Source organism: Podarcis tiliguerta (genome assembly GCF_965153285.1).
Source record: "Podarcis tiliguerta genome assembly, chromosome: 1".
Classification (NCBI taxonomy): Eukaryota; Metazoa; Chordata; class Lepidosauria; order Squamata; family Lacertidae; genus Podarcis; species Podarcis tiliguerta.
This window is the reverse complement of record NC_139534.1, coordinates 117,719,434-117,737,487: the sequence shown is the minus strand read 5'-3', so window position 1 is coordinate 117,737,487 and position 18,054 is coordinate 117,719,434. Positions and strand designations below refer to the sequence as shown.

The 18,054-nt window shown below is 45.8% G+C and overlaps 1 protein-coding gene across 1 annotated transcript in view; it reads right to left on the bottom strand.

Annotated features, from left to right (window-relative positions):
* The window catches only part of HHIPL1 (HHIP like 1), a 34,892-nt gene extending 17,625 nt beyond the window's left edge, over positions 1 to 17,267 (bottom strand). The window contains exons 1-2 of the mRNA XM_083435448.1: positions 16,286 to 17,267; positions 5,802 to 6,448 (exon numbers count right to left, since the gene is read on the bottom strand). Coding sequence (XP_083291574.1) covers positions 5,802 to 6,448; positions 16,286 to 16,567 — 929 coding nt within the window. The 5' untranslated portion in view covers positions 16,568 to 17,267. The remainder of the gene's footprint in view (positions 1 to 5,801; positions 6,449 to 16,285) is intronic.
* Positions 17,268 to 18,054: the final 787 nt, after the last annotated feature.

Sequence of the window (18,054 nt, the reverse complement as noted above, 5' to 3'; positions counted from 1 at the left end):
CATATCTATGAATAAGATAAAGGTGAAGGGACCCCTGACCATTAGGTCCAGTCATGGCCGACTCTGGAGTTGTGGCGCTCATCTTGCTTTATTGGCCTTGGGAACCGGCGTACAGCTTCCAGGTCATGTGGCTAGCATGACTAAGCCGCTTCTGGCGAACCAGAGCAGCACACAGAAACGCCGTTTACCTTCCCGCCGGAGTGGTACCTATTTATCTACTTGCACTTTGACGTGCTTTCGAGCTGCTAGGTTGGCAGGAGCAGGGACTGAGCAACGGGAGTTCACCCCGTCACGGGGATTCGAACCGCCGACCTTCTGATCGGCAAGTCCTAGGCTCTGTGGTTTAACCCACAGCACCACCCACGTCCCACATATCTATGAATATGTATCAATAAATAGGCACACGGCTGTGTGAAACTCTGAATAAAATGTTAATGAACTGAATGCATATATGTGCCGTCCTACTCATCTTTTGAACTTGTCAATAAAAAGTGCAAAGGTGTTTCGTTTTGCTTTGACTGAAGACACAAAGCAGGACTGGGAAACCTTGACTCTCCAGCTGCTGTTGGACAGCGACTCACATCACCCTTGACCACCAACCATGATGGCTGGAGTTGATTGGAGCTGGAGTCCGTGAGCACCTGAAGGACCACAGCCTGACCATCCTTGACAACGTCGCAATTCCTTACAGATCCTATCAAAAGAAGGTGGCTTTTTTTCTTTTTTTTTTCTTTGTTCAAACCAGAGTATAGCATTTGTAAGGCATTGTAACTGTTGGTTAGATAGGCATGGATTCATTTAATATGTTAAGGATGGGTGAATCTGTCCATTTTGGTTGCTTTCTGTTTCCCACTTTCGCCATCTTAAGTTCATGAATCAATTTGTGTTCCATGAAAAAGGTTTCCCTTTTTTTTTTTTTTTTAAGGCAGAACGTAAAAGTATGGAAACTGTATTCCACAAACCACAAAAGCAAAACTGCATGAGGCAAAGTGTTAACACTTGAATTTATGAAGATAAAGCCAAGATCCTTTCGTTCCCACCCTTCCCCAGGACGTTGTTCATCTTCAAAGCGTTTCAGCTCTTGAGTTGAACCAGCACACACACACACACCACAGAGATGCCTTAGCAAGAATACAACACTGTATACAATATGCCTCACAAATCTCCGAAGTGGTTTTAGATATATAATGGAGCAAGATGAATAAATGCTTAGTAGGGAATCCGAAGGAAACGCTGTCTGAATTTTAAAGTAAAGGCAAAACACACAGTGAGCCATGCTTGCAGGATAAGCCTGTAGTTCCTATCTGAAGGACATACATAAAAGGGGTAGATAAACACATTCAATTAGCACTAGAAACAGGTCTTAGAGTCATAGCATTGTAGAGTTGTAAGAGATCCCTGAGGGTCATCTCCTCCAACCCCCTGCAATACAGAAATCTCAACTAAAGCATCCATGACAGATGGCCATCCAACCTCTGCTTAAAAACCTCCAAGGAGAGTCCACAACCTCCCGAGTGAGTCTGTTTCACTGCTGAAATGCTTTTACTGTCAGAAAGTTCTTCTGTATGTTTAGTTGGAATCTCCTTTCTTGTAATTTTGAAGCCCACTGGTTTGTGTCCTACCCTTCAGAGCAGGAGAAAACAAGCTTGTTCCCTCTCCCTGTGACAGCCCTTGTGATATTTAAAATAGCTATCATATCTCCTCTCAGTCTCCTCTTTTCCAGGCTAAACATACCCAGTTCCTTCAACAGTTCCTCATATGGCCTGGTTTCCAGACCCTTGGTCACCTTCCTCTGAACACATTCCAGCTTGTTCATATCCTTCTTAAAACAAAGTACTCCAGGTGTGGTCTGACCAAGGCAGAATAGAGCAGCACTATTACTTCCCTTGATCTGGACACAATACTTCTGCCAACATTGAGAGTGAGAGCACCCACTGTGGTCTTTAAGGACATAAGAAGAATCTTGCTGGATCAAGCCAAGAGCCCATCTAGTCCAACATCCTGTTCTCACTGTGGCTGACCAGATGCGTTCTTGGAAGCCCACAGTCAGGACCTAACCAATACTCTCCTTGCTTATGGTATCCAAATGCCAGTACTCAAAGAGACGAACTGCCTCTGATAGCAGAGGATGAACACAGTCCTCATGGGTAGTAGCTACTGATAGCCTTCTCCTCCATGAAATCTGTCAAATCCTCTTTTAAAGCCATCCATAGAATCATAATTTAGCTAAGCGCTGATTGAAGAAGTGCTTCCTTTGTCTGTTCTGAATCTTCCCAACAGTTAGCCTCACTGGATGACCCTGAGTTCTTCTCTCTCTCCAGTTTCTCCATCCCATGTGCCATCTTAACGTTTTGTTATCATGTCCCCTCTCATTCTGTCCGCCCACCCACAGGCATGCGCACACACACACAAATATTTGCTGGCCAAGGCACAAATCCACTTAAAGACCCACTTCTACCTGCAGTGATTAAAGTGGGCTGGTGTTGCTTTCCACCCTTCCTCACTGCTGTTTTGTCATGATGACCTCACGTCGAGCTAAATGTCTGGAGACGCCCAAAGTACAACCAAACAAAAGGCAGTCCAGCTGGAACTGTTCTCCTGTGTTCCGAGAGCCCAGACGGTTCAATGAAAAACAAAATGAAGGCCACCTGACGTTATCTTTTCCTACTTGCTTTCCAAAGACATGCTACTAAACGGCCACAGTTGCACATCTAGTTGCATCAACCTGCTTTGCACAACTAGCTCTGCCATTTGAATCGCTGTTTCCTGTTCAATGTAAGGAAACCTGGTCTGTTGCTACTCACCTAGCTATGCCACACCTCGGCTCCAGGCCAACTGACCCCCTTGTCCAACTTTTCCTGTTTTCTATTGAGGGTCTTAGTGTTTGGCCTTAAGAGCATAAGGCTCTTAAGTCCCACTGCCCTATCCACTAGAAAGGAAAATGTCCTTTCTGCCACTACAGAAATCACCTGATTTTGGGCAATTCCAACCTTGATGAGCAACCCTTCCATACCTCCCTCAGGTAAAAAAGATAAAGGTAAAGGACCCCTGGATGGTTAAGTCCAGTCAAAGGCAACTATGGGGTTGCGGCACTCATCTTGCTTTCAGGCTGAGGGAGCCGGTGTTTGTCCGCAGACAGCTTTCCAGGTCATGTGGCTATCATGACTAAACCGCTTCCGGCTTAATGGAACACTGTGACGGAAACTAGAGTGCACAGAAACCCCATTTACCTTCCTGCTGCAGCAGTACCTATTTATCTACTTGCAGTGGTGTGCTTTCGAACTGCTAGGCTGGCAGGAGCTGGGACAGAGCAACAGGAGCTCACCTCGTCGCAGGGAATCGAACCGCCGACCTTCTGACCGGCAAGCCCAAGAGGCTCAGTGGTTTAGACCACAGTGCCACCTTTTACCTTTACCTCCCTCAGGTAGACACCTCCCCACCAGTGCTATTTTTTCCAGAAAAAGAGGTCCCGGAACTCACCATGGACACCTCCCTCGTTCTCTTAGAATGGCAATGGCGTCCACCTAAGGAGTGCTGGAACTTCTTAGTTCTGGCCGAATAAAAACCCTGCTCCCCACCCTACAAACCAAGAGGCTTTTGCAGGGCTCAGGTGGTTACAGGGGGAAATACGTTGTGGGAATATTTCCTTGCATGAACTTTATTAACTTATCTTAGCATCCAAGCCAATATATTCACCATGCAGCCCTAGCGGTCGGAGGGGGCTTGCCTCCCTATTTTCTTCTGACAAAGGTAGCCCTAAACGCGCAAGAGAATCTCATATTGGTGAGCAAACCAGACCAGGAATATTTTAGGAGAGTAGAGATTGTCAACTGTCCTGTCCTACTGGTGCAAAGAGGTGCCCTTGGGTGGTGTGGATGGCTTCCCTTGCAGTCCCTTCCATTAGGCAGGCAGGGTCATGAAGCACAGACAGAACAGACCTAACGCCCGTCAGGTCACTGGAGTCAATCACCACAGTGGGCTCGAGTCCTGGCAGCAAAGTCATGGGAGGCAATAAAACATACTTGAGTTCTCACGCATACATCACAATGCTATCACCCCTGCCTTTCGAGCAGCAACTTTGCTCTTCACAAACTAAGTGGGAACTGCAGCAAACACCAGTGCAAATGCACAGTGAAGAAGGGAACCGAGAAGCACAGGGATCTATACATGCCAATGTGCAACGCAACAAGAACATCTTTCAGCTGGAGGCTAAAACTGAAGGGGATTTATCTGAATTCTAAATATTATTTCCTATGGACAGCTCTGCAAAACTTTTTGGCCCCTTGAGAACACTTAAAGCATGATTTGTTTCTGTTCATGCAATCTTGAGGCTATAAAGGGAATGAAAGTCATATTGACCAGGGATGGGTGGCCTGTTGCCCTCCAGATGATGGACTACAGTTCCCATCACCCTTGACCACAGGCCATGCTTTCTGGGGCTGATAGAGGAGTCAAACAGCTAGAGGGTCACAGGTTCCCTATCTCTGATCTAGGACAAAGCCACTGAGCCACTCCGTACTAATTCTTCTGCAGCTAAACAGCCATTATCCAAAGCATTGCGTGCCAAAAGCAAAAGGCACTGGAGCCATAGGTGTCTGTAGACACAGAACAGTTTAGTAAACACGCCCAGATGTCTGAAACCAAGCCAGCTGAACCACATGCTGCAGAAAATGAAAATCCCCAGGAGGGGAACACTCATTTGCAGACTCTAGTATGGAGTTTAGTATAGTAGAATCTAGTTAGCCACTACATTTTCTTGGCCCTCTGACTCATGTCAATCTTAGCCAATGTCCATCTTCAGTTGTGGCGATGGCCAATGAAGGGATCTTCAGAAAAACCATTTTACCTTTTTTATTTTATTTTATGGTGCTCCTCAGACTGGGGGAGCAGTGTATTCCAGAAGCAGCCAGGAAGCATCAAAGACACAAGCTGCATTTCATCTATATGTTACTTTTTCACACTTTCCTACTCTGGGTGGCTTGGTCTACCCATGCATCAGACTGTAGCTGTCTGTCTGCAATGGAAGCATGCTAAGATGCAGGTAACAGAATGTGTTGCCATTAGACTGTGTACACATTGCCATTTGCTCCGACTCCAATGCGCTCCCATGACTGGCATTCAAAGCCATGTTCACTTGATATTACCTACAATCAATAACTAGCCTGCATTTTTTCTTGAAAACGACTGCTTTTTAAATGCATTTTCCCTGTAACCAGTTTCCATCTGATTTGAAAACGGAAACTGCGGTTAAGCTGAGATGTGTACATTTGAAATAGCCATCGCTCGTGCCCAGATGACAGCTTCATGAATAGGAGTTATGGAGGGTTGCAGGCCTGGGGAAACCAAACACGTTCAGTGGTACCTTTGTTTACGAACTTAATCCGTTCCGGAAGTCCATTCTTAAACCATTCTTAAACCAAGGCACGCTTTCCTAATGAGGCCTCCCACCGCCAGTGACCTTCCACCGTTCAGATTCCGTTCTTAGACCGAGGTAAAGTTCTCAAACCGGGACACTATTTCCAGTTTTGCAGAGTTTGTAAACCAAATTGTTCTTAAACCGGACTGTTCTTAAACCGAGGTACCACTGTACTGTACATTGAGTGAATACATCCCTGCTCCCTCCCTAGCGTGTACAGCAACATGTACATGTGACTTGAAACACAGCATGCAGGGATGGAGTGGGATAGCACTTGCTGTGTTTTAAGCCGCTAATGTGTACACAGCCAAAGAAATCCTTAGATGTGCATGTTTGCCCTCCAGCCATCTTAAATAAATGTGACAGATAAAGGTGCATACAATACCTTTCAGAACCATGGTCCACAGAGTTCATGTCATCAGGAGAAATTCTGAACTCACTGATTCGGATTCTCTCTTCATACTGCACTTCAACTGAATAGTAGACATACACTTTACCATTAAATTTGAATTTAGGATGGAAGACTATACCTAGAAAACCTCTCTCATCTCCTTCCCAAGGTGAGGTCAGTACAGCTTCACTGATGTTCAGAAATGGTTTTTCAAGCCGTGACCGATCTGGGAGGTAGGTCCAGACTAAGCCAACTTGCTCAGCAATGAAGAACCTGTGCGTTCCGTCGTTTGCATGCACCATGGCCACTGGATTCCTAAGCCCGTTGGCGACCTCAGCTAGGCACAACTGTAGACATCCTTCTGAATCAGCAACCACTACCCCAAGGTTTTGATTGAGATTGTTATTGACCAGGAGGTGGGGGAAGCAGTAGTCGGTGTCGTCGAGGGACAAATAGCGACAGAACTTTGCCATGTTGCCTTCCAGGGACAGTAACTCTTCATCTGGGGTAAGGTAACGGAACATGGCCCTGCAGGTTTGCCACACTTGTACGCAGTAATCTTTGCATAGTCCTGGCACTGTTCTCTCTGGAGTGGAAGGGTCTTCAGCATCATACAGGTGAGCAGCATAGGGGGAGCATTCCTGCAGGTAAAGGGAGAAGCCCGTGTCAGTTGTTTCTATTCATTGTATCATTAGCCCTCTGCTCTGGCTCACTAAGGGCCAAACTAGATGTGATATTAAATGCATTAATGACACAGGGTTTCCCAAATTTGTGTCCCCAGTTGTTTTGGGACTACAACTCCCATCATCCCTAGCTAGCAGGACCAGTGGTCAGGGATGATGGGAACTGTTGTCCAAAAACAGCTGCAGACTCAAGTTTGGGGAAACCCAACCTTAACATGTCTAGAGTCCCCACCCCCACAACTAACAGCCATGCAGGGAAGCAATCAAAACCATAGGGAAGTGGGGTTTTAACTATCTCTCCCCCCGCCACTCCCAGTGTGATCCCAAAGGAAATTGCTCCCCACTGCAAGCTGGTATTGACATGGGGGGGGGGGGCTTTGATTGGCATCAATTTAAAGCTTCTCTCCTGAAGCTATTGGGGATGTTTTCTGGAAATAATACTGGGTTAGATGGTTCAAAATGGTACATGACAGCTTCATATGTCAAGATTAGCTCTGGGCTTTGGGTGTCTGGAGACCAGTTTATTGATCACGAGCAAAGTCATTATTTAAATATTGTTAAGATCCCAAAGTTCAAGATACTTTAAATGTTCTAAAGCTGCAGCTATGTTGATTTCATAACATTTTAGTATGTTGAACAACAACCAAAAGGTCTTATTAGTGTGCTGCAACTTCAGGAAAAGAATGGCTTGTTGCACATCAACTCATATTTCTGCATGCAAAAGCAAAAAGATATAGGTGTGGGTATTAAGCTACTTTTATTTTTCTGCAACTACAGCTGAAACTTGGGGAGTTTAGCACACGGCAAAATGTGAGAATGTTAGTCATCTGTCTGGCCACAAAGAGACAAACACAAGGCATTTAGAGAGAAACTGACTCAATGATTGCTTTACCATACACCAAGATTCAGTGGGATATCTCCATGCCATGTGGGGATAATCTAGTATTTTCTTGAAATTGGTTTCAGGACAGAGCTGGTCTGGGTTTTAAGGCAACAGCTGTATTGATTTCACTTTCTCCTATGAGGAAAAACCTAAGATAGCATGTCCTTAAATCTCTTATTCATCCAGCAACTCCAAACTGCCTGCGCTGGGGAGTTTGATAATTGCCAGCTCCCACAAGATCTCCTTGCAGCCCGAGGAAAACTCTTGCCTCTGGTACCCAGGAATGTGCATAACTTACTGTCTGAACTTATTCAGATCCAATGGTGGGTCTGCACAGGAACCTTGTTGGTTTTGCTTTAAGACAGGACTATAAGATACAAAGGGAGGTGGGTGGCGCTGTGGGTAAAAGCCTCAGCGCCTAGGGCTTGCCGATCGAAAGGTTGGCGGTTCGAATCCCCGCGGCGGGGTGCGCTCCCGTTGTTCAGTCCCAGCGCCTGCCAACCTAGCAGTTCAAAAGCACCTCCGGGTGCAAGTAGATAAATAGGGTCCGCTTATCAGCGGGAAGGTAAACGGCGTTCCGTGTGCTGCGCTGGCTCACCAGATGCAGCTTGTCACGCTGGCCACGTGACCCGGAAGTGTCTCCGGACAGAGCTGGCCCCCGGCCTCTTGAGTGAGATGGGCGCACAACCCTAGAGTCTGTCAAGACTGGCCCAGACGGGCAGGGGTACCTTTACCTTTACTATAAGATACAAGCAGAAAAAGAAGATACAAAACAACCTTTTCTGGTCTTTCATGGTAATGCCTTGCATATTTTTTTTAGCTGTCTTGTTGAAACATGTCTGTAGGTCCTTTTTCTTTTGAGGATTTTCTGTTTGTGTTCCACACATCTTGGCCCTCTAGATGTTTTTGGCCTACAACTCCCATGATCCCTAGCTAGCAGGACCAGTGGTCAGGGATGATGGGAATTGTAGTCTCAAAAAACATGTGGAGGGCCAAGTTTGAGGAAGCCTGCTTAAGAAGAACCTGAGTCCACAATGCAACTTAGATCTTATGCCAGGGATAACGTGGCATGCATTTGGGGGCGAGCAGAGAGTCAGTATGTTTTAGAAGATGTGTGGAACACAAACAGCAAATCCTCAAAAGAAAAAGGACCCACAGACATGTTTCAACAAGACAGCTAAAATAAATATGCAAGGCATTACCATGCCAAGCTGAACCAAGGTAAGAGGCATTGTATATGTCCTATTACTTTCGAAACCAGTATTCTGTATCTGCGGCACGTAGACACCACACTGCCCTTGTTCACATATAACACTAAACCAAACCATGGCTTAGCTTAAAGAGCAAATATGTAGACTCCTGAGAGGAGACAATGGCCACTTCATTCCTCCCCGGCGGTTTTGCACTCGTGGTTTAGCTGTCCTTGACAAACTATAGACTGTAAGTTAGTCGCTGGTTACAGTTTATGGTTTGTCTGTGCTAAACCATGGTTTGGATTAGTGCTGTGTGCAAAGCAGGACACACACACACTGAGAGATGAGTGGGGTATAAATATATTATTGTTATTATTATTATTACACATAGCACATTCCTCACTACATAAAGCAAAAAAATCTGCAATTTGTATGCAGCATGCAAACTTACATCTGCCTGCCTATTTTCAGTCATTTATTCTGTTTTCATTACACTTGAGAAGCCGTAAGAAGCTATTCTGAAATAGTGACTTCTGAAATACTGATTTCAGAATACAAAAAGCCCTACTGAGCTTTCACTGGATATCTCCAACATCAGTTAAAGCCTATTCTAACAGGCAACAGAGTTTAAAACTTTTTTAAAAGAAGAAGGTAGATGCTGAAATTTGCACACAATATTAAATCACATGCTTTTTTCTTTTTCTTTTTTTGCCTTGGTGAAGTAATTGCTTTACTCAAGTATTCACAATTGCAAAGCCGTCATCTGAATATTGAACCCTAAAGTAAAAAATAAAATGCATGCAGTGCCTGCTGTGGAACATCTGTCCTTACAATCAACCAATTGAAGAATTGCATCTGGTTTGCTGACTTTAATTTGGTGCTCTTAGTCATATTGTTGGCTGAATTTCACATGCAGCTGGGCCAGCTGAGGACAAGATGTAAAATTCCCTTACATACAAGAAAAAAGTAGTTAAAAAACCCCAACTCACAGAACTAACAGGGTTTGATTCACTTAAATAAATTAAGAGCCCCGCTGCCTGGATCGACATGGGTCAAGAGACCCCACACTGTGATTAGGATTAGGAAATGTGATTCACTGTGATGTAAAAAGTTCACCTCATTGGCTAAAATGTTCTATGCATTTAAGCAGCTGTGATCTGTCTCAGATTTTATTTTCCCTTAAGAAATTAACCGAACCAGCTGGATTCAAGGAACTGCTTGCTCTTGTTGTAGTGTGATTTGTTTATCTATGATATCAGCTTGGCAGCTCCAGCAAAACTTCTTAGAAAACTGCTGTAATTTCCTTTTATATGAGTACTATTACTATCGGTTCCCATCTGCAAACTACAGTACTACAGGAAAGCCAAACAATAATCTCCGTCTTCTTTGCTAATAGTTTAACCATATCAGTACATAACGCATGCAGGGAAAGTTGCATTTTGTTGAGCACAAAGGAATTCTGCAACAAAATGTTTCAGTATACAGTGATCCCCACCCCACCCCCAATATAAAATTCTGGCTGCTTTTGGAATATATGACATTTGGGTCCAATATGAAGTTGCAGTACTTCCCTTTACATAATTCATTAAATTGGGGAAAACGGATCCATTGGGATTTGTAACCGAAATATGTAATCTATCACTTTGGTCCCCAGGTGGGGCTGGGAAGGTTCTCTGCCTGAAACCCTGCTGCAAAGTCAGCAAAAACAATGCTGAGTTAAACGCAAAGCTGCGTAAGATGTAACTCAACATGTAGATGTTGATGTAAAGCAGCCTCCCATGTTCCTCTGTCTGCCAACAAAGGCCTGTATAGTTAAAGCTATGGTGTTCCCAGTAGTGATGTATGGAAGTGAGAGCTGGACCATAAAGAAGGATGATTGCTGAAGAATTGACCCTTTTGTATTATGGTGCTGGAGGAGACTCTTGAGAGTCCCATGGACTGCAAGAAGATCCAACCTCTCCATTTTTAAGGAAATCAGCCCTGAGTGCCCACTGGAAGGACAGATCGTGAAGCTGAGGCTCCAATAGTTTGGCCACCTCATGAGAAGAGAAGACTCCCTGGAAAAGACCCTGATGTTGGGAAAGATGGAGGGCACAAGGAGAAGGGGACGACAGAGGACAAGATGGTTGGGCAGTGTTCTCGAAGCTACCAACATGAATTTGACTGTGGGAGGCAGTGGAAGACAGGAGTGCCTGGCATGCTCTGGTCCATGGGGTCACAAAGAGTCGGACACAACTAAACGACTAAACAACAACAATGTTCCTCTGTCATATATATTTGTTTTCAAAATTTCTGACAGTAAGAGCTGTTCAACAATGGACTCCCTCAGAAGGTCTGGACTTTCCTTTATAGAGGTGTTTAAGCAGAGGTTGAATGGCCATCTGCCATGAGTGCTTTAGTTGATATTCTTGCACTGCGGGGGGGTTGGACAAGTTGACCCTCAAGGTCCCTACCAGCTCTTAAGTAAACTCTACCGCTAGTAACCATCATTCTCCACCACTTGACCTTTAGAAAAGAAGAACATTAGGGAGTGAGAAATGTAGCTGAGTCATCTGATATACACAGCTCCACACACAATTCTCTCTGAATCATCCCATCTTTGCAGAACAATGGACCTCATTTCAGCGCGCTTGCACATAAATACATGTTCTCCATTCTGGCACTTATTCCTTAAATCAAAGCCTTTTCTCTGTGTGTCATAAATAAGCTTTCATCAAGCAGGCCCTTCTGTGTTTCTTGCCATCCCTTGCCATTCTTCGACAATGCCTTGATTGCTTCCCAAGGCTGCAATCCTGCACTCGAGATTAACTGAGCTGAAGGGTCATGAACATGAATAAGAAATCAATCCATCAGAACGTGTTATTCCATAAGTCTCAATGAATGGATGGGAACAGAACAAGAGCATTGTAGGACTTTTTATTTAGCCAGTGTAGGAAGAACTCACTGTGCTCAGGACTGCAGCCTAGGAGAGGTTTCATGGCCGTCAACGCTTTATGTAACTAATGAAATCTTTAGTCTGGGTGATAGTTAACATTAGTCACATGTAGAGTAGACCCATTTATTTCAGTGGAACTACTTTTAATATGACTTAGATATTACCCTCCCACTTGGGAATTAAGGGCATTTGGAGGTGCGTGTTGGTTTCTGTAAGGATAAAATAAGGATATATCTGATTTTGCCCTGGACCAGTTGAAAGCATCAAGGAAAAATAACCAGTAAGCAGTCACAAATGTTAACATTATTTTCCATGGATAAGGGTTTATTTCCTTAATGTGCAAGCTTGTTTTAAGAAAAGGCTGATCCACACATGCACGTACACAACTCCCTCCCAACTGAAATCAGAAAGGCACCCTTACTTGCTGAACTTCAGGAACTTGACTAAGAATTTCTTGTTCCAGCAAGCATTTTAAGGTAGCATTCAGTTTTATTATAAACCTTTATTTGTTTTATTATCCAGTTTTCTGTGGATTGTTCTTACATACGCTGCTTAGAAACGCATATACCGTATTTTTCGCTCTATAAGACGCACCAGACCACAAGACGCACCTAGTTTTGGAGGAGGAAAACAAGAAAAAAAATATTCTGAATCTCAGAAGCCAGAACAGCAAGAGGGATTGCTACGCAGTGAAAGCAGCAATCCCTCTTGCTTCTGTGATAGCTGTGCAGCCTGCATTCGCTCCATAAGACGCACACACATTTCCCCTTACTTTTTAGGAGGGAAAAAGTGAGTCTTATAGAGCAAAAAATACGGTAAATGTCTTAAATAAAAAATTAAACTCACACCTGAATTTATCAACAGCCTCCACTGAAAAAGCAACATCGCTGAAATGATGTGAAATGTCTATAGCTGTGGCATTCACACATGCAGGTCATCAATCTAGGTGACAAACATGCACATGTGAACCAGTGCCCTAAGATATTTACTGCATTAACCATGACATCCAGTGCATTCCACTGAGTTCATTGGGACTTGCTCCATCAGGAGCCTGTAGACTCTCCTTCCTTGGAGGTTTTTAAGCAGAGGTTGGCTGATCATCTGTCATGGATGCTTCGGCTGAGATTCCTGCATTGCAGTGGGGTTGGACTAGATCAGGCATAGGCAAACTTGGCCCTCCAGATGTTTTGGGACTACACTTCCCATCATCCCTAGCTAACAGGACCAGTGGTCATGGATGATGGGAATTGTAGTCTCAAAACATCTGGAGGGCCCAATTTGCCTATGCCTGGACTAGATGATCCTCGGGGTATCTTCCAACTCTATGATTCTACTCTCTAGTAAAGCAAGATAAGCTTGCAAGCTAGGAGGGTCAGAGATTTTTTTGTACTAGTGTAATCCCTTTAACTCCCTTTAGGAGGTTCGTTTTCCCCATCTTTCCTGGAATGTAAAATATCACAGGGGCAAAAACATAGGGCTTTGACAATCTATTTGAGGGCTATTGCCAGCGGTGCAGATAGACTGTTTCTTTTGGCTATTGCAGATGGAATAGATATAGCAATGCGATCAACATTTCATTCTATTCCCGGAAGAGAAACAATGTCATATAATAAACCACAACTAAATATAGGAAGAGCTGGAATTTGGAGTATTCACATTCATACACAGAGACACTTGTCAAAATAATGTGACTAATGAATACATTTTGAGGAAAATTACCATCTGTGTGTCTGAGAAGCAGGGCCTAAATCAGTCTAATGGATTCCTGTAAATTATTCATCTGCTATAGCATAAAAACATAAGCACAACGAACGGCTGAAAGTGGCATGTACATTATTTCAGAGCTGTGAACGATGCAGGTTTTTGACACACAAGATAAAGAACACAACAATGGCCGTAACCTATGACCTTTATCTCCAGAGCTAAACACCACAAACACACACTGCAAATTTCCCACAAGCCCTCCATCAGCAATGCTCTGCAAGAACTTGACAACTATTGCACCTATGGTATTCCATGCTAGTCCAACTCAGAGTAGACCCACTAAAGGTAATGGACTTGGCTGTCTTAGGTTCATTACATTCAAGGAGTCTATGCTGAGTAGGACTTAGCTGAACATTACCCTTGGCATTTACAACAGATGCTTCTTTTTAGTCTCCTTTTATCCCAAATACAGTCATACTTTGGTTGACGAACGCCTTGCCAGCCGAACGTTTTGGCTCCTGAATGCCGCAAACCCGGAAGTGAGTATTCTGTTTTGTGAATGTTATTTGAAACCCGAATGTCCGATGTGGCTTCCATGGTTTCCATTTGCATGCAGGAAGCTCCTGCAGCCAATCAGAAGCCGCGTCTTGGTTTTCGAACATTTTCAGAAGTCGAAGGGACTTTTGGAACGGGTTCTGTTCAGCAACCAAGGTACGACTGTACACCTATCTAAAGGTGTTTCCAGACCACCAATTTATTAAGCGCTCATCCTGATTCGTTTGCAGGGAGGTTAAACGATATTTAGTGAACATGCATACTTATTTGTTTGTGGAAAGGTTAGATATTGCATCAAGTAAGGGTTATCTCACTTGATGAATTTTCCCATCACTTTCCTTATTGCAAACAGTTCAAACTTTTAGGGAAGTGAGTTTGTTGGGCAAGACCTCCCAAACAATTACAAATTGCACAGCCTGAATTTGCTAGTGATCTGAATACCGCTTAAAACTAGTGACAGTCTGGAAATGCCCTAAGTTATGCAACTTTCACGGCCAGTGCAGACAACGATTGCTTTCTCTAAATGACGAGGGAGAGATCCAGAATCCTGAATCATATGCCAACATGCTCATGTCTTCTTTGGAGAAAATTCCTCTTGTTTCATTGCAAAATAATAAAATATGATGTAAGACCTTGTGAATTAATATAAACATTTAACAATGTCTTCTGAATCATTTGTTCCTGCCTAGGATAAACTAAGAGTTCAAGTAGCTCAGTTGGTTAGAGCATGGTGCTGATAACACCAAGGTTTGATGGGATAGCTGCATATTCCTGCATTCTAGGGGATGATTCTTAGGGTCCCTTCCATCTCTACATTTCTATGATGCTAAATAGCCTTTAGGTCCCTTTCCACTATGCAGCTCTGTGACTCAATAGGACTCAACATGACCAGTTTCCATGTTGCAGATATGAAATGAAATAAAAGCAGCTAACACAATGGAAATCCACTTGTGGTGTTTTGCCAAAAGATGTATAGAATGAAAATATACAAGGCGCTGGTATTCTCTCCTCTTTTTGGCAGACCCTTACCTAGAACACATTCTACTATGGCAAGGGTACAGGAATAGTAGATTCAGAGACGTATGGAAAATCAAGCAAATCTCCACAATGCCTTTCATGTATTGGGGCTTTCAGATGTTGTTACCATCCTCTGGAACAGGGACTGAGCACAGAATGGACAAAGCAAGCAAAGAAAATTGCTTGGCAAAGCATATCCTGTAGAAATGAGAATTATACAGCCAGTTCATTGAGACCTGTCCAATGCACCTGGTGCTGGAGAGAAGCTCATGGCTTAAGAACACACAGAGTCCTGATATTCATCTATGTTACCAGCATGTGTTTTGTCCAGCAAGTTTTGCAAGCAAGACAAGGAGGCTGCATGATATTATGAAGAGCAAAGAGCTTCTTACTTTGCAAAGAGCTTCTTACTTTGCCCAGCAGATTCTGAAAGGAGGTCTAACTCACAGGGTGGGTGGGGAACCCTCAGATCATTCATTTTGTTGGAGAAGGTGCATGGACAGAGAGGGATATGATGTCTAACAGTAGGGAAACAGCATCATCTGTGTGTGTCCTTCACCAGCCTAGCTGATGAATATGGAACCAGACAGAATGCAGGTATCACTTGGATAGCCTACTTTTGCAAAATCCTGTAAGGAGGATCACAGCTGGCTGCAATGAAGATAACTTTGACATTCACCTATATGGTAAAAGCAGAGTGTAGGTTATACTTCATAAAGATGAACTGGGTGCAAACACATATGGGACAGTGGAGCATCTATCCCATCTACCTAAATATGCAGTTGAAGGATGGGCCTATTTGTTTGTGAGGAAGGATATCTAATGGAAGAGCTGTTTCACAAGACAAGACAGCCCTTGCATACCCTTACTGGCAGTGGATGAAAGGATTATAGGAAGCTGCCTTGTCCATCAACTCTACGGATGGGGAACCACTGACCCTGCAGACATGGATAGACTGCAACTCCCATCAGCATGGCCTATGGTCAGGGATGATGGGAATTGTAGTCCAAATACAGCTGGAGACCCAAGTTTGAGAAACCCTAATGGAAGACTCCAGCTGCAGTCTTTCTCATCATGTGATACCTGGACTTTTGGATTAAACCTGGTTGGATGGAACAATCTGCTTTATCCCTTTTTCTGCAGCAGCTAAGTAAAGACTGCCAACAAGACAGGGCAGCGCTGTCCATTTATTTATCCAAACGTGGCTGCTCTGGGTGAAAACAGGGGACGACGCTTGGCACATTATTCCTTGCGTTTATATGCCAGCTGCCCTGCAAGGAGTACATCCTTCTCTCCCCCTGCTCCATTCTATCCTCACAACACCCCTGTGAGGTAGGTCAGGCTGAGAGGGAGCCATTGGCCCGAAGTCACCCAATAAGCTTCAGGGCTGAGTGGCGATTTGAACCCTAGTCTCCCAGGTCCCACACTCTAACTAGTCCCCTCTCACTAGGACTTGGGGGGTGCAGGTGGGAGGAAAGGGGCGGGCCGCATGGCTCCACCAGGCTCACCTGGCACAAGAGGTTCTGCAGGTGGCTGGCGCAGGCGGCGTAGGCGGCCTGGTCGAAGTTCTCGGCCACTCGGTAATAGCGCTCCAGCAGGGCGGCGTCGCGCTCGACGTCGCAGCAGCCGAAGTCCGAGTACTGCACGCAGAAGTGGAGCGGGCGCGGCGGCTTGAAGGGCGGCTTGAAGTCCAGGCACTGCGGGTGGCCCCACAGCAGCCCCGGCAGCGCGTGGAGCAGCGCGAGGAGGAGCGGCCACGGGCGGCGGCGCCCAGGAGCAGCCCGCGCCATGCTTCCCTTCCTCGGCGCTGCTGCGCTCAGGACAGGCGCGGGCTCCTGGCGGCGAGGAAGCGGCGGCGGCAGCTCCGGGGCTCGCGCCCGGCCATGGCCCTCGGCGGGCGGGCGGGCGGTGAGGGCTCACGCCGGCTCTCTTGCAGCCGCGAGTTGCGAGGGTCTGGCGAACCGCGCGCGTCGCGGTGCGCCTTGGCGCTTCGCAGCTCCCGCCGCCGTGCCCTGAGGGCCCCTTAGCCGAGGGGGAGACGGGGAAGGCGAGAGGCAGCAGCCGCCTCCTCGGGTTGGGCAGGGAAGGGAGAGGACGCTGCCCTGCTGCGCCCTCAGCGCGCTCGGAGGACGACTCGGATGCAGCGCCGAGGGCAGAGGGGGCAAAGGGGACCTGCTCGCTCGGCCGCCCCTTTGCTCGCAGAAGCGCCTCAGACCCAAAAAGAAAAAGCTGAGGAGGACGGCGGAGGCGCCGCCTTCTCCCCGCTCGGGGCGGGTAAATAGTCGCTGGAGCGGCGCCCGCCGAGCTCGCGGAGCGCCAAGGAGAAGGAGACACGTGCCTGGAGGAGCGAGCGGCGCGGAGGAGACCAAGGCCGGCCGCAGCCTCCGAACTAGTAGGCACCAGGCTTGAAATAAAGGGCACCAAGCCAAGCATCCTCCCATCCCCAATGTATCCCCCCCCCCTTTAAGAACTCTAAATATATATATTAGATAGAGCAACAGGGACAAACTGGGATAATAGGGCGTCAAAAGATGGCACCCCTTTCCTAAATAGTTCTGATTTTCACAATAACTGCTCTTGGTACAATTAAAAAAAAATCTTCTCAATAGTATAAATATAAGTCTTCATGTTATTACCGGGGCCCTGTGCAGAGGAACCATCGGCACCACCCTAAACCCAGCGCGGATGCCAAATTATATGCTGTTCTTGCTCTCACCAGAAACCATGATGGTCAGCAACTTGTACAAATTCAAGATGATGAGTCTATCCTACCAGCCACTAGGTCTATGCTCTGTCTCCACTGTCTGAGGCAGTATGCTTCTAAATTCCAAATTCTGGAAACTGCAGGAGTGAATTATTGTGGTTGATGATGATGTTGCTGTATTGAATTTGTTAGTCACCTAATCTTGCCCAGGGAAATCCAGAGCAACTGAGGGGTAAAGGTAAAGGGACCCCTGACCATTAGGTCCAGTCGTGACCGACTCTGGGGTTGTGGCGCTCATCTTGCTTTATTGGCTGAGGGAGCCAGCATACAGCTTCTGGGTCCTGTGGCCAGCATGACTAAGCCGTTTCTGGCAAACCAGAGCAGCGCACGGAAACGCCATTTACCTTCCCGCCGGAGCGGCACCTATTTATCTACTTGCACTTTGACGTGCTTTCAAACTGTTGGGTTGGTAGGAGCAGGGACTGAGCAACGGGAGCTCACGCCGTCGCGGGGATTCGAACTGCCGACCTTCTGATCAGCAAGTCCTAGGCTCTGTGGTTTAACCCACAGCAC